General features: G+C 53.8%; 2 protein-coding genes across 2 annotated transcripts; one reads left to right on the top strand and one right to left on the bottom strand.

Moving 5' to 3' along the window:
• CACFD1 (calcium channel flower domain containing 1) lies at positions 1–6,046 on the top strand. Its single transcript, XM_009998966.1, is given in 5 exon segments — positions 1–40; positions 4,817–4,889; positions 5,297–5,393; positions 5,396–5,532; positions 5,953–6,046. Coding segments are annotated over 5 exon segments (441 nt in total).
• Positions 6,047–11,354: 5,308 nt separating this feature from the next.
• On the bottom strand, positions 11,355–15,896 carry SLC2A6 (solute carrier family 2 (facilitated glucose transporter), member 6). Its single transcript, XM_009998965.1, is given in 11 exon segments — positions 11,355–11,510; positions 11,606–11,751; positions 12,042–12,114; positions 12,116–12,222; positions 12,401–12,509; positions 12,868–13,020; positions 13,172–13,383; positions 13,922–14,021; positions 14,598–14,804; positions 15,064–15,226; positions 15,790–15,896. Coding segments are annotated over 11 exon segments (1,533 nt in total).
• Positions 15,897–16,670: the final 774 nt, after the last annotated feature.

Here is a 16,670-nt window from a genome sequence, read left to right as displayed (position 1 = left end):
ATGTTGCTCTGCAGGATCGCTGGGGTCGTCGGGGGCATCTGTGAGTATCCCCCTCCCCCTTCCCCTGCAGCCAGAGGGTCCCCCTGGGTGCCCCTGGGTGCCCCAGGTCCTGCCCACCCACCTCTGGTCGGGGTCCCGTGGGAGCATCGCTGGGGTGACAGGGCTGTGTCTGCTCCAGACACCAGCCCGTTGTGTTTTGGGCAGGGGGAAGAGTCGTGGGAGATGAGTGGGGTGGGCTCATCTGGCCCTTGAGGGATGTGCATGAACCCGAAACTTTGGCTCCTGGGAGAAGGGACATCACGGCAGGATCTGCAAATCCTTGAGTTTCTTCTGGGGTGCAGCACTTGCTGGAGGCGGTGGGAGCAGCAGCCGAGCCCCTGGTCCTGTGGGGCAGGGAAACCAGGTGGTTCTACCGTGAGCACCAGGCACAGGGTGCTCAGCAGGGTCAGGTTCTGAGCGGGGAGAGGGGCCTCGGGCTTTGGTTCATCCTGTTTGAGGGTCAAGTGTTTGCACGTTGCTGCAACTTAGTTTCTCTGTCCTGAATGTTGGAGCATCCTGTTACTGCTGCTGCTGCTCGCAGGGGTCTTGGCTGTGCCTTTTTTTGAAGGCAAAGGTTGGACTTGGTTTGTGTTGTGTGTTTCTGAGGGGTTTAGCCTTGGACAGGCAGGAGAAGGGAGCCAGTGTCCAGCGAAGGGAGTTGGCTGTGCTCGGAATTACCTGCTGCTGAAAAACATTTTCCCAGGGAAAGAAACTTTGCAACTTTGCCAGAAATCAGCCTGTCCTGTTTTGCTCCGTTCTGTGGAGAGATTAATAGCTCTTAAAAGCAGGAGGGACTGTTACGACTGCTTAGTCTGATCTCCTGCAGAGCACAGGATGGAGAGTTTCTTCTGCTTCAGGTCCATGACTTCTAGTAAAACAAGAGTGTTTCTCAGCCAGTGCAGTCAAGCCTGATTTATTCCCTCTGCTGTGCTGTTTTGTCTGGTCCTTCTCTCTCCCTGCCTCACTCCTATCCTGCCTCTTTCCCTGGGACTTCACTGCACAAGCCCTTTTTGCAGCTGACCCTGTAGACCGTGGTGCTGTTGGTCAGGCTCGTTGCAGCCCTTTTTGGCTGGGCTGGTAAAACATATGCTGCTCTCATTGCTTTATGTCTTAGGTGCTGAAATTCCAGAGGTGTGAAAAGATTTGGTAGGACTGCTCTTAAGGGGGGGAAAGCACTGGCCTTGCTGTGCTCTGCCTGAGGCCCCTGCAGGTCTGGTCCCGGCAGGCGGCCACGGGACCAGCTGGGACATGTCTCCAGTGCAGGTCCCAGGTGGGGGAGTTTCTGTAGCAGTGTCTTTCCCACGGGCTGTCTCTGGAACTTTGGCACTTTTTGTGTGGCTTTGGCCCCTACAGAGCTCAGGGGATGTGGCTGGAGGGTGAGGAGCCCGAGAGGAAGGGTGTTGGGTCTCACTGGTGGCATTGCCACCTCGTGCTGGAGCAGCTCCTGAAAGCAGTGCAAGTCCTGCAGGGCAGTTTGGTGGTTTTTTTTCCTCTGTCTTCACCTTTCAAAGCAGCTGAATTACATTTGGATTATTTTCCCAACCTTTTGTTCACAGCTCTGAGAACTCGTGGCTTGTTTTTAAAGGAAAGCTGAGGGTTTTATGTATTTGGGTGAGTCTGGGAGAAGAAACTTTTGGAAGAACAGCTGGGCTCTTAGCAGGATTGATAATGATCTGGGGAAACTGCTTGTTCTGTAGCCTTGACATTTTCCCTTTGTGAGGTTTGGGCAAAGAACGAGGCAGTGTGAGACACAGGCTCTGTACCTAGTAATGAGTCTCTAAAATGCTCCTTGTTGAGCACCACCTTGTGAAAGGTGGACAGTTTGCAAAAGGGATGAGTAATTAAACAGCAAGGGGGGGAGTTTGCTGCTGTTTTCAGAGCTGGCTAGGAAAGAACAGAGCTCATCTACAAGGTTTTTGAGTAACTGGATTGTGGTCCTGCAACGGGGCTGCATTATTTCTTACAGAGGAAGAATTCCTTGTAGAAAGGAAGAGAAACTTTGTTAGTGCAGGTGAGACTGACAGACAAACTTCATGCAAACACCTGCAGCCCATGACTTCAGCCAGAAAGGTCCAGGGCCCAGGGCAGGAACAAGACGAGGTTTGGGATCTGTTTCTGGCTCTTGCACAGTCTGGCTTGGTGACCTTGGCCAAGTCCCTTCTTTCCCTTGTGTTCCTGTTTGTAAAACGATGAGGAGAGTCTGTGGCTTCTGTAAAATGCTCTAGGAGCAAAATTAGGCTGGTGTTGAGGACAGTGACCAGCTGCTTAAAATGAATAGAGCCTTTGTGGAGGGTGGTGATCTTCCCCCCTCTTTTTAGCTCCCAGTTATTTGTGCTTCCTCAGGGATTGAGGGTGGAACAGCAGTTAAAACAAATGGCAGAACTGTCTGTGTTCCATAGCTTACGTGCCATTGAACATTATCTGCATTGTAAACCTATTGCAAGGCTCCTGTTTTGCAAAAAGAAGTCTCCAGGCTGGCAGCTTCATCATTTTTTTGGCTACTGAGGCAGGGGCTGATCCTGTCCCAGTGGGACAAGGGTGTACCAGGCTGCTGGGGGATGTGCTGCTCTACAGAGGAGACTGAAGGTCACCAAATCGTTATCTCCGTGGCTGTTGGCAACCACCATGGAGTGCTGTGTTCCTGTGATTAGAAACCTTGGAATTTTTTCCCACTGGTTGGTTCTCATGCTGACGTAGGGGCTTGCTCAGCTCAGGCTTGCTGGGTCATTAGTCCTTTGGCAACCAGGGTGGTTGCTTAGCTGAAACTTCTGCAGGGATGTTTAGGGTTCTTTTGGGGTGTTGGAGGACAAAACCAAACCAGAGCCCTGACAAAACAACCCCTGGTTAGCTAGATCCAAAAGGGAAAAAAGAATAAATTTTTTAAAAAAAGGTCAAAAACCTGCCTGAAAAAAATAACATTCTGCTTTTCCAGGTTTGTTTGGTGGTTGAGATGGGTTTTGTGGCTCTGTGAACCTCTGGGGCTGCTCCACTCTGCTGTGCTGCTAAACCAGGCAGGGTTCTGCCCCAGTCCTGGCTGAGATCAGGGATAGTCAAGGTGCAGCTGATTTATGAAGTTTATGAAGTACGTGAAAGTCACTTAATATCATTTTCCAAAGTGAGCTTTCCTGGGTGACTGTCACAAGCCTGTGGTGCTTCACCCGAGCTCCTCTCCTGTTGGCTTCTAAGGGTTTGTTGGTCACAGAGAGGAATTAGAAACCCCCATGTCATGCCCTGCTCTCTGAGCTACTCCCACCAATCCCACTTGCTGTGGCTTTTCCAGCTCTCCAGCTGTTTCCATGTGTGACTGTGAGCAGCTCATCCCATCCCAGTGCCTCAGTTTCCCTTGCAGACATTGATGCTGGTCACTCTGTGATGGGAGGCTGAGAAGCACCATTGGAGCATGGATATTAACATGACCTCAGGCATTTCTCCTCTGTTGGCTGATCTTGTTTGTGCAGGATTCTCCAAAAGCTGTTGGGTCCTGTAGAATAGTCCTAGGAAGCCTTTAAAAGTAACCTTGTTTGGTTGTTTCCTGAATCCAGGAGGCCACTTGCTTGTGGGCTGACCTTAGATCAGTCCAGTCACAGGCCTGCAGCTCTGCTGCCCAGTCTGGTGAACAAGGATAACTATTTTTAAGGGAACTTTGAGGATTCAGCAGTTACTGCTGACAAGAAACCTTGCAGAAATGTGCTGGGCTTTTGGAGGTCAGGACTGTTGGCAGCAGCCCTGCTCAGGGATCCCCTCAGCAAAACATGAGCAGACATCTCAGATAACTCAGAGGTGGATTCTGCTGCTCTTCCTTGTGCTGCTAAATGTCCCCCAGGCAGCCTTTGAGGTCTATTTAATTTTAGCTGGAGTTTTGCAGGGGGTTGTTGTTTCCCCTGGACTCAGCCATGTCTGGCTGCCCCCCATACCCAGGCTCAAGTTCCCAGGGGAGCAGCAGCAGGTGGGTGTGAGAGGAGAGAAAGGGCCATATCAGGTGCCAGGATCGCTCTGCAAGTTTAATGATGCAGGATGGAGGTGCAGGCAGCTCAGCTTGGGGGCTACTGCCTGGTTCCTCTTCTTGCATTACAGAGTCAGGAGCACTGGGGCTATTTTGGGCTCTGCTTTGTCCAGCATCTGCTTCTATTTGTGTTTGTGGAGACCCAAACTTGGCTCTTTTTCACCCATCTCTAGTGCAGACCCAGCAATGGGTGGCAGAGCCCGGGTTCACCTCTTCTTTATTTATTGTTTGCCTGTGTGCCTTGGCACTGCAAGTCCTGTTTTTGCTGATCTTTCCCCGTGCTGCTCACAGATAGGAACCTGCTGGGACCTCTTTGTTCACCCCTTTACAAAGCTTAGGAAATAAAACCCAGGGTGTCAGAGGTGACTCCATGTAAAAGCAAACGGTCTGTTGTTTCTGCACAAGTGGAATAGTTGTGTGTCATGCTGAGACACCAAGTGCTTGAAGCAAAAGGAAGCCTGGCTGGAGGACTTGGGAAGAAACCCTCTCCTTGGCATCCTGGACCCCTTGTCAGGCCATCAGACCTTTCCACCCATCCTCCTGTACTGGTCTGTACAGGCTGCTCTACAGTGCCCAGAGGTGCTGGGCAAGGCAAAAGCTCTTCTGGGCAGCCCTTGCTCTGCCAAACAGCCCAAAATACAGGAGAACAAAATCATGCTGGTGTGGCTGCCAGGTCCTGGGAGGAGAAGCCAGCCCTGCCTGCTGGGCTCTGGCCTCACTGCCCTTGTGGGTGCACTGGTCTTGATGGTGACTGAAAACCTCTTTGCTTTCCAGCCTGTGCCTTCGCTGGTCTCTGGAACTGTGTCACCATCAACCCCCTGAACATCGCTGCTGGCGTGTGGATGATGTGAGCAGAGTTTCTTTTTTTCCATGGTGGGAGGGAGGTTTGGTTGATGAGGCACCACTGAGCAAGGGGCAGAGCTGCCTCTGGGCGCTGGGTGTGAGGCTGTGCGGGTCTGTGAACTGCCAGATCCTGCCCTGGGGGGTGGGTTGACATGCTGGGTCAATTCTATTTGTATTATTCTTCCCTCCCTACCCCTTCCCCTACTCCTTTTTTAGGTCAATACTGGGATACCCTTATCCAAAATAAGTCACCAGGCTTTGGGACTTAAGCGGGAGGGAGCTCAGAGGGGTCCAGCCCCGCCGTTCCTTTCTGCCTGTGTCGGGGCATGGAAGGGGCTGGTCTGGAAGGTCCGGGGTGGGGGGCACCTGTTCCAGGCAGGCAGGATTAACTCTGGTTTGCTGTGTCTGGAGGCTCAACGCCTTCGTGCTGTTCCTGTGCGAGGCCCCGTTCTGCTGCCAGTTCATCGAGTTCGCCAACGTGGCGGCTGCGCGCGCCGAGCGGGGAGCTGAGCCTGGCTCTGAGGACTGTCTCTCCCCAGGATGGCCGCCTTCCCGGTCGCGCTCAGCCTGTCGCTCACCACGCTGCTCGGGAACGCCGCCGCCTTCGGCACCGGGGTCCTGTACGGGCTGTCGGCGCTGGGCAAGAAGTGAGAGGGGTCTGGCTGCTCCTGGAGGGGGGAGGGAAGGGGAAGGTGGGACCCCAGCCCCCTCGCTGCCGTGCCCGTCCCCGGGGCTGTGCTCTCCTCTCGCAGTGACGGTGCTTTCAGGTGTGGGTGCTGCTGGGGAGCACCTGCCATTGGCCCAAAGCCCTGGGGGGTTTGCTGAATCCAGGTTGGAGCTCAATCCAGGTTGCCCTGTGGGTTCCAGCCCTCTTTCTGCAGCCCTGGGTTGGATGGGCTTAGCTCTAGGGGTGGTGAGTGGCTTCGGTGGGGCTGGGGAGGACCAGAAAGTCTCATTTCACTCCTGGCATCCCTTGGCACCCAGGAGCCCAGGCCCTGGTGGGGAGAGTTGGTGGGCCTGGGGGGCACCCAGAGCTCCTGTCCCCACGCTGTCCCTTCTCTCTGCAGGGGAGATGCCATTTCCTATGCCCGGATCCACCAGCAGCAGAAGCAAATGGATGAAGAGAAGCTCACAGGGGCCACGGAGGGACAGGCTCTCTGAAGCACATGAGCTTGGGGTAACCTCTCCTGGACACTGAGATGTTGGTGAAGATACAGGAATCCACTCTGCCCTTCCCTCTGCCCACTCCCCTCTCTGTTACACCACGATTTCCCTGGACTCTGCAGCAAGTGGAAATCTCAGGGGCTGGGGTGGGCTGTGTCCTCTTCTCACACCAGCAGCCAGACCTCAGTGCATTGGCCTCTCTCTCCTCCTCAACTCTCAACCAAATATTTCTCAGTCCTTCTATTTTTTTTATTTATTTCTATTTTGTTTTCCTGCAGAGGTGCTGGCTCTTTGAGTGCTGCTTTACAAGCCTGAACAGGCAGCTTCTCTTTAGAGTGACACCTGATGACAAGCTGAAGGTTCAGTGCCCATTTGGGAGCTGCTCTGCAGTTGGGGTGAGGATGGACAGAGCTGACATGCCAGCTCTGGTCTCCTGGCAGCCAGGGAGCTGCTGGCCCTTCCCAGGTGTCATACACTAATCCAGAGTTTAGCAATACATGGTGATGCTTAAGCCTGGTCTTCTTCCACTAAGCATGTTCAAGATGGGTCCAGTTAGACCAGGCATGAGAGGCATCACTGCACAGGAAAGGACTTCTAGCAAAAAAAACATGTAAAGACAATAATCCTCTCTGCAGAGGAGCTGGGGCAGAGCCTAATACCTACAAAGCACCCTTCCTCTGGGTACAGCTGCAGGCAGCCACACTGCAATTTACTTGAATTATAAGAATTACTGACTTTGTCTTAATAAGGGTACTTTTCTTAAGCTTTACTCTTTTCCTGGAGAAGAAAGGAGATAAGGTTTGTTTTACCTCAGCTGAAAAAGGGTGTTTTATTGCTGGAGCCAAGAAGGATTTTTTGCAGGTGTAAGGGTTACTGGTGTGCAAGAGCATCTGCTCTCATGAGCCTGGGACTGCTCTGCTCTGCTCTGCTCACTGCTCCTGTGACCCATCCCTCTGCATCAGGGACCTGCTCTTTGGTTCAGGTACAGCCCTTTTCTTTGGGCTCATGTGCTCTTTGCAGCAGCCCTGGGCTGGTTTTGCATGGGCAGGTGGCTCAGCCTTCCCAGGCAAACCCAGAGAAGTCTGCACCAGTTGGTTTGGAGAGCTGGGATGTCCTGCTGCTTTATTCCAGGCTCCATCAGTGATTCTCACATGATATTTTCCATTTGCTTTGTATCATGCAGAAACAAAACTGTTTTGCTGAGTCCAGATCCCCCCTCTTTTCATCATACTTTCTTCTGGGAGTTTTAATTTATTTGATTTTACGTGATTGCTTTTTATTTTGATTAGGAAAATGGGGAATAATTTATTTCTAGTTATTTAGGTGTTTTGATGAGACTCATTTTCTCTGGACTTAGGAGAAAGGAGTGCTGTTCCTGTCCTTCAAAGACCTGTCTCATTTCACTGGGGGGGGGGTGTCTGTGAATCCAGGGAGAGCCCTGGCTGCTGGAACTGGGATGCTGGAACTAACTGGGGATGTTGGAACTGGGAGACCATAAAATCCTATTCCAACCTTCAGAGCATTTCTCAGACTTCTGGCAAGTGTATTGTCCTTTGACCCCTTTGTCATCTTCTGGGCCCCTGGCTGGACAAAATTGGTTTCCCCCTCTTCTGGGAGAGAGAGGGGAGGAAACCTGGGCTCTGAGTGCTGGATTGAGGATTAGCTGCTGTTTCTTTGGGAGAAGTGTGAGGATTTGCACCAGCCAGGAAAGCAGCCTGGGTGTATTTGCAGACACAGGCTGTGCCACTTTGGAGCCCCCAGCGTGTGATCCAGAGGACATCAGCCTTCCTTGGGCATGTGTGCAGGGACTACAGCCTCCTGTGTGGGGTGCTGGGTGAGGGCACCCCCAGGGGTGCAGTGTGTTCCTCCTGCAGCCCCCCCTTACCCCTGCACCACCCGAGGTGCTGTGGTGGGAACAGCCTCTGCTCCTTGGTGTCCCCAGGCAGTACCTTTAGTGGGTGATGGAGGTGCAGGGTCCTGCCTAGCAAACAGGACACCTGCTTGGATGTCTGGGGGGCTTATGGGGGGGAGTGGGGGGATGTTAAGTAGTGGTTAGTAGAGGAATGTTGCAGCCTGATGCACGTAGCTGCCAGCATGTCTTTGGTAGTGACTGCTTTGCTCTGTGAGTAGTTCTACAGTAGCTTTAGTGACAGGAGGTGAAAGGCAAAGCAGAGGTGGTAGAATAATGCTTGCAGGCTGATCTACACCCGTGGTGACGAGCCACAGAGCTGGGGAGACCTTCTCTGGCTTCCCTGACTGCTGCAGGTCTATGGTGGTAGGACAGTCCCTGGGGCTGGCACAGGCAGATGCTGCTCCAGGTCACCTGGAGGGCTCGTTGGCACAGACGGGTCCACTCTGCTCCCTTGGTACCCACAGCAGAAGTTCCTTGAACACCAGCAGCCCTGCCATGTCCACTCTTGGTGGCAGTTGGGTCTGACCCTGGAGCCAAGGCAAGCAAACAATCCACATCAGCTCTGCCACCCTGAGCTCAAGGCTTTTGCTGAAAATGGCCCTCAGGGACCCTCCTGCAAGAGCTGAGCTGGAGCCTTTGGCCACAGTGCTTAAAGACACGGGGTCTGTTCAGTGTCTCTGTGCCTGCCACAACAGGAGGTGTCTCAGATCTGTGCTCCAAGACTGCTGACTTCTACAGATGTGTGTCTGGAGTGGGAGCTCTTGGGAATTTTCAGCTGTCTGTGATGCAGCTGAAAGTAAGCCAGATGCTGCTGTCATTGCAGATGTTGGCTTGTTGACAACACCCAGGGCTTCTCTAAGGATTGTAGTGACAGTTAGAGGATGGTCTCACCTCCATGTGGGCAAGAGACTGTTTTTGTGGAGGTAGAAAGGATCTTTAGAGTAGTAGCCTCACAGTAGTGAACAAGACCATTCACAGTGCATGGTGGTTATTGTGTTTAGAGGCACCATCAGGGCACTTGGAGCTGCTAAGGATAAATGAAGCTAAAAGCCCTGCCCTAGAGACTCCACAGGCTCAATCCAATCCCTGCTGGTGGCATCCAGGCTGGATGGCTAATCCACTGGGTCTCCATGGAAGAGGTTCTGCTTGGCAGGTCTTGGAAAGGTCTTTTGGGAAATGATGGGACAGAAGTTTTATTAGGTGGCAACTCACAGGTGGGTGATGCATTGACTGCAGTGAGTTGGTGTCACCAAATGTGGAAAGACACCAGTACAGGTGCCCTCAGCAATGGACTCTTTTACCACCTACCACTTGAGCTGGGCACTTTAACCCACCTGCATTTATACAGTGTGCAACTCTTCCATGTCCCATTCAGTCATGAAGCTGACAGCACTTGTGCATAGGAGCTCCAGTGTCCCCTGGGCTGCCCATTGGGCATGAAGAGAAGGGCAGAAGCTCATGTTCTGCTCCATAACCAGACCTTGCTGCTCTGGGCAGGAGCTGATTTTGTAACACCAATTCATTTCCTGTGTGTGCAGTGAATAAAAAGACCATTCTACCTCTGGAAAGAGCCACTGTGATTTCTCAGACTCTAAATGTTGTAGCAAAACCCCTCAGACTTCCTATATTGAAGAAAGGAGGTCAATCAGAAAATGCTTCTCCAATGAGGTTCTCACAGGACCTGAGGAGTCCAACCTCATTTCATATTTGGGCATTTTCTCCTTAGGCTGAGCCCTAGAAGCTCAATTCATCTTTGTCATTTTCTCCTCAGGAAAAAAACATCCACTGCCTTCAGGGAAGGGTTTGACTGCAGTGAAGATATCAAGACCTGGTCCATAGCCATGTGAGAAAGAGAATGCTCTAGCATAGGGCTGCCAGAGATCCTGGTCTTCAGAAGGTCAGTGGAAACTAGAGGCTCTTGAGACCTCGTGTAATCAGGCAAAGCATAGAAACATTCATATTCCAGCCAGGGCTGAACATCTTTCTGGAAATGGGTCTCAGCTGCAAGGGTCAGATCTAATGCTGAATTCTCTGTGGTTTTGATTTTTGGCCCATTTCCCTTCCTCTGTCCCAGGCTGCTTTAAACTAATCCTCTGATAAAGCACATCTTCTCTTCGGTGGTTTCTCTCATCTGCTAGAGGGGATCTAAATAGCAGCTAGTGTGCCTAGAGACCTGGGTCAGATACACTGTTACCCCATGCTTCCTCATCACAGCAGGCTGAATGTCCCAGGGATGGCAGGACACAAGCATCTCCACCAGCCCTTGGGGTGCCAAGTGCATTTCAGGTAGTTGGACAAATACTTGGGCAAAGCATCTCCCAACCCTGCCTTTATTTTTCTGCCCTTCTGGGAGGAGTTATGTTGGATGTGATACTCAGCAAGGCTGTTCGCTCCTTGCAGCCATTCCCACCAGCTGGGGCTGAGTTTTACCTAGGGTTGGGCTCTAAAAAAAATGTGAAGTCCTTCATCTTGCAGGACACACAGGAAAGGGGTAAGAACAATTTGCTACTAACTATGCAGCTGAAATCATAAAGTGATGGATGTGGAGGCTTCACACACAACTGTGATGGAGGCACATCCACCTTCCTCTCTGTGGATGAGTAGAACTCTGGTCTGGGAAGGACCCATCCCAGCACAAGGTACTGTCAGTACCTGCTGTGTCTTTCCTGCAGTGAATCACTTGCACTACAGCTGAATGTTGGTCTGTTCTTGTTCTTCATTTTGTCCTGGATTTTCTTTGTCAACTGTACTTGGTCTTGTTCACTGGGCTTCTAGTGTAACGTGTGTTTTTAGAGCAATAAAACGTGGCAGCTTTTTGTACAAAATACCTGGCTCTGCCTCTTTTAAAGTCCTTAAGTACATGAGACTCATCTGGGAAGCTGCAGGGTGGTGTGATCCCCTTGTCCCAGTCCAGGTCTGCCTCTCCATCTCACCCTCCTGCAGCTCCTTTCTCTGCAAACCAAGGCACCATCTTACACTTGGAGGGAAAACTGTTTTATTCTTGCAACTACATAATGAACTTTTGCCAAAATGGCTTCAGCTGCTAATTCTGTTTCAGCCAAACCCTGGGGCTCTCGGGCTGCTTGAGTGGCTGCAAAAGGACATGTATGGTCCTTTGTCCACAGCCATGTTTTATTTTCCAGGGCATCTTTATCTCCAGCCTGATGCTGGTTACCTGGTCCCATGCCTCAGGTTGACATGTTGCCCAGAGAGCAGCAGGTAGTGTCGGATGATGGAAAAGGAAGATAAAGTTCCAGTTGCAAGATGGTCATTGCTGCTGGTTCCTCATCTGTTGCCTTTGCAGAGAAGCTCCAGCCTCCACCTCCAGCAGCACAACCCTCTTCTTTCTAGTCCTTGAGCACCTGGCCTGGTGCTGCTGGCAGATGGGAGCTCCTACCTCATGAATGACCTCCGGCCAGTTCTGAAGAAGGCCTCAATTTGTTCCAGGGACCTGCCTTTAGTTTCTGGAACACAGCAGCCTGTGAACAAGATGTTCCCAGCACAGATGACCGTGAAGAATAGGAAGGGCACCTCGAGGCCAAAGGCTTTCTGCAAAGCAGGACAGAAAGCAGATATGAGCTGGTGCTGAGAGGTCTGAGGGAGAGGCTGCTGGACACCAGACACCTTCCTGGGACAGTACTCACCACGACTTGGAGGAAGAACTGGGTCAGGGTGAAGGCTGTCAGCCAGCTCACCACTACGCAGAGGCCCGAGGCCACCCCACGGGCTTTCAGAGGGAGGATCTCTGACATCAGCAACCAAGTGATGGGGCCCCAGCCCATGGCATAACCTGCAGGGGGAGGAGGGGTGAGGTGTTGAAGCTTCAAAACCTGCTGGAGAGTGCAGAAGAGCCCTGTGCAATCCTGCCCTGCTCCTGCATAATTTATTATTCCCCCCATCATGCTCTGTCAGCCCTCAAAGTGACCTCAGTTGCCATCTTTCTTGGCCTTCTAGGGACACCTGCCTTTCAAGACCAAATCTCCTTGCTTCATATCACCCTGCCTCAGACAAGAAACATTTCCCCAGGCTGGTACCCAGCCCTGTGCTCTGTGATCCTGGGCTCTCTCTCTCTGCACCTACCCATTATGAAGAACATGGTTGCCAGGAGGGGGATGAGGGTGATGTAGTTGGTCGGCTCAGCAGGTTGCAGGAAGGCTGGTTGGGCTCACCATGGTCTTGTTGGCAATGGTGCCATTCTGAGAAGCTGGCACGAAGTGGATATAGAGCCCCATGGTCAGGTTGGAGACCAACATGACACCAGCTATGGAGAGATGCAACAGCAGAGTGGGACCAATGAGCTCTCAGCAATCCCTCTGCTCAGGAGCTGAGCCACCACCACCACCTCCCTCCCTGCCCAAGTCCTACATGGCTGAAGTTTCCAGCCTGAACATTTGCAGAGCTCCTGGAAATCCTTAAACAAGAGTAGGAGAGAGACATACTTGATATAAAGAGAAGGATCTTCCTCCCAGCCTTATCCATGGACAGGGCAGCGACCACCACCGAGAACAGACGCACCAAACCAACAAGAGCTGCGTCGTACTCTGGTTTCTGCAACGGCAAAACCAGTGGGAATGCTGAGCTGGAAAAGCCAGGGAAAGGGCAGGTTCCTGCATGTGTTGCCTTGACTCTGCCTGACGACTTTGTCAAAGCTTTCCTCCCATAGTAAGAAGCCAGAGAAGAAGAGCCTGAAGCTCAGAGAAGGACAGCAGGGAGACAGTGGAGCCAGTCCTGCCTCCCATCCTCATGCAGCCTTTTGGAGGGCAGGTACTTGGCAGTTGCTGCCAACCAGGTGCTTTTAAAAAGGCTTCTTCCAACTTGGGGTCTTGGAGCCACAGGGTCTTGAAGCATTGGGCAGCCATCACTGGAGACAAGCCTGTCCAAGCACGGGCTGAACCCCAAGGCTCACCAGGATGACAGCTGTTTTCTTGAAGATTGGCTGCAGGTACACGAGGACACAGGTGACACCAGAGAGCTGCTGCAGGAACCTCATACCCACTGCAATCAGGAGGGGCTTGTAAATGAAGGGGTCCTTGATCTCTGCACAGGAAACCCGTTGGCTCTGGAGGGGACAAAGCCAGAAAGCCAAGGTGTAACCACCTCTGGGCACCACTGCAGCACCCAGAAGATGGCTCAGGAGTTGTCCAAAGGAAGCTGGAGTTTGCTGTTATCGCATCTCCCCGTGCTGGAGGTGGGCCCTGTCCCCTCCTCACCTGCTTCCTCACGCTGTCCTTCATCTGCTCATACTCCCTGGCATAGTCAGTGTCCTTGCCCCGCAGCCAGCACAGTGACCTCAGGGCCTCGTCATCCTTCCCTTGGGACAGCAGGAACCGGGGTGAGTTGGGCATGAAGCAGAGCAGGATGATCATGGCCAGGACGGGCACCTCCCCTGCCACCGCCAGCCAGCGCCAGTCCAGGGCCAGCCCTGCCAGAGCAGCACAATCAGGAGCAGAAAGCACACAAGGAAGGGTGTCCTGGTCTTGCCTCCATGTGAGCACCTCAAGAATTCAATTTAATAAACTCGGTGGGGGGAAAAAAAATATAGAGAGATTTTTCATGTTTTTCTCCTGGGAAAAAAGCATTTTCAGCTCTATGATACAGGGAAATTCCAGCAAGCTCCCTCAAATTGTGGAGGATCCAGCAAGATCCTGCAGCAACCAGGGCATAAGATGGCAGGAGGTACACATGCAGGGCCCTTCAGCCCTGGTGAAACCTCAGCAGGACCCAGGTCTGGGGGCACAATGATGGCCATGGGCCTGTGAGGGTTATGGATTTATCCCTCTGAGCAAAGCTACATGTGTGGGTTATGCACAGGAGCTCCTGCTCAGCCCCCTTGGCATGCCTGGTGTGGTGGCTGTGAGGAAAGGAATCCCTCAGCTTGCTAGGGAAGTTGTTTAAAATAACCAACCCTTTCCTAAGGTCTCACTGAGGGTTTTGTGCCCTCCAAACACTGAGATACTTGCCCAGAGCATACAGGATGAGGGATCCCAGCACTGCCATGATCTGTGGACAAGCACCCAGCATGCCTCTGACCCCAGGGTGGGAGATCTCTGAGATGTAGACCTGGAGCAGGACAACACACCCTTAGCAGAGCTGCAATATAGAGCCATCACCTCCAAAACCTGTCTTCTGGTCATCCACCACAGCCAGGGAACACCCAAACTGGTGTGAAACTGCTCTCTCGGGGTGAAAACCTGATGGGTCCAGCAGCAGGAGCTGGTCCTGGCAGGCAGAGAGGACACCTTGCAGGCAGTCCTGCTTCCTTCCCACACCCCAGAGGGAGAAGTGCTCCAGGACATGCTCAGACTCTCATTACTGGAAGGACATGCCCTGAGGTTACTCAATTCTCGCCTTCCCCTCTGTGTGAAACAGGAGGGCTGCGTCTGGTAACCATGTGAGGAAATAACTGCAGGGACTGAGGAGCTGCCTTCCCTTTTCTGCAGGCAGGGAACTCAGCGCCGTGGGAGCAGCTTGGGCTGGCTGTGCCAGGTTCACCAACCCCGGCCCATCCTACCCATCCCACATCCAGAAAGGGGGCTCTGCTGATGTCTCCAGAGAGCCGGGGGCTGCCCCAGGCTCTGCGCCTCCCGCTCTCCCTCCAGGCGATTCCCCAGCAGATCCCTTCCCGTGCCACCTTACCGGGATGGATGCAGCCGTCACGCCCCCAGCGTACCCCGTCAGCACGCGGCCCAGCAGCAGCATCCCGAAGCCCTGGGCACCCGCCATCAGCGCGTACCCCAGGGCGGAGGGCAGGGCAGAGAACATGATGCTCAGCTTGCGGCCCAGGCGGTCGTTGAGGACCATGGCGCTGAGCCCCCCGGCTGCCGCCCCCAGCGTGAACACCGACTGCGGGGAGACACGGAGAGGGGCTGCACTGGGTCTGGGCTCCTCCCCGCGCACCCCCTGGCAGGGACAGTCCTGCTCCTTCATCACAGAATCACACAGAGTGGAGTTGGAAGGGACCTTCAAGATCATCCCCTGCATGGGCAGGGGCACCTCCCACCATTCCAGGCTGCTCCAAGCCCCATCCAACCTGCCCTTCAACACCTCCAGGGATGGAGCCCCCACAACATCTCTGGGCAGGCTGCTCCAGTGTCTCACTTACCCCAAACCAGGATGCTGTGTGCTGGTCCAGCCTCAGTGCAGGGTTGGGGTGAGCCTCCAGGACAGGGATGACAGGGGAGGGGTAAACCAGGGCGAAGCCAAAACTGAAGTTCCCCAGGACAGCGGTGAAGGCAGCCAAGTAGAGCCGCTTGTTGTGGAGGCTCCTGAGGGGCAGAGCGAGAGGGACATCTTGGCACCCGGTAGGAGCTTTGACTTTGTCTTGCAGCTCCCCCAGCCTTTGCTGAGGTTCCTCTGACAACCACAGGGTTTTTTCCCAGGGAATGGCCCCAAACAGCCCCGGGCTGGTGGGTTTCCCCAAGCAGAGCAGCAGCAGCTCCTGCTGTGTGTGGTGGGGGGTGAGAGCCCCAGGGCATCACTGATCAGTTTCCTCTGGTTGGGGCAGATTTCAGTGGGTTCAACAAAACGAGAAAAGCAAAAGCAGTGCCTGGGCAGCACCGCAGATCCAGCCAGCTTGCCCTGGTGGAGCAGAGATGGGGCTCCTCTCAAAACCCCCCAGCAAAACCCTGTGCCCCCAGGAGAGTTGGATGCCCCAACAATCTGCCCCCCCCCATCCTCCTGGGGCTGCACACCCTGGGCAGGATGAGACCCCCCCATCTCAAGACAACCCAGGGCGGACAAGCAGCAGGAAGCAGCTCTTCCCCCAGCTCCCCCCAGCCCAGCGCTCTGGGGATGGGGGGCTCAGCCCCCCTGACAGCCCCAGCCCTACCGCAGATATTCCTTGTCCAGCCTCCTGACAGTGCTGGAGGAGAAGGTTCGGTACGAGGAGCTGCTCTTCCTGACCAGAGGCTCCCGCAGGCCGGGGTCGGTGCCCATCGCGGTGCGGCGGCCGCTGCGCTCGGGGCCCAGATCCTCGCGGCTGCCTCTGGGGACGGGGAGGAAGAGGCAGCTGAAATCGAAAGGGGAGAGGCTGCCCAGCCTTGCCTAATCGGGGAAATCTGCGCCTCCCTTGTGGGTTTGTGCCTGGCTGGGAGGAAACTGCGGGGCAAGGCCAGAAAACCAGCAGGCACAGAGCCCTGGGGCAGCCCTGGTGCCTGGCAGCCTCCAGGCCAGGCCCACCCAGCCACGCCAAAAACCCGTCACGTACAGGGACAATCCCTGAAGAACTGTTTCTACCAGCAGAAACGTCCCTTTTTTAAGGCCACGTCCCTCCCTGTGAGGAACTGGTGGCAGTTCGACTGGCCGAGGGCTGTGGCTTTTGAGTGGGGTAAATTGCAGCCCTGGGAGTCTCCACAGCCACCCCGGGGAAGGGTTTTCAATGGAGCCCAGAGCTGAAGAAGAGGAAGGAGAGGAAACAAAAGGGAGGTAAACACACAGGGGGCACAAGGAGCAGATGAGGGGGATGAAGAAAGCTGATGAGGATGGAAATGGGGAGGATAACATCCCTGTCACATTGGGTGCAGCTGCTGGGGCTCCCCAGCTGCCTCTGGATGTCTTTGCCTCCATCCCCTGATCCTCCCTGACCCCTCAGGGCTCAGCAGCCAGTGCTGTGCTGGGGCATCTGCAGATCCTGGGGGGCTGCAAGGGCCAAGCTCATCCTGGAGGAAAGGGGGACACACACCTACCGGCTTTGCACTTGGATTTAGTTAG

Source organism: Chaetura pelagica, unplaced genomic scaffold, assembly GCF_000747805.2.
Source record: "Chaetura pelagica isolate M959 unplaced genomic scaffold, ChaPel_1.0 scaffold405, whole genome shotgun sequence".
Taxonomy (NCBI): Eukaryota; Metazoa; Chordata; class Aves; order Apodiformes; family Apodidae; genus Chaetura; species Chaetura pelagica.
The sequence above is the reverse complement of the archived record's forward strand: the minus strand, read 5'-3'. Positions and strand labels throughout refer to the sequence as shown.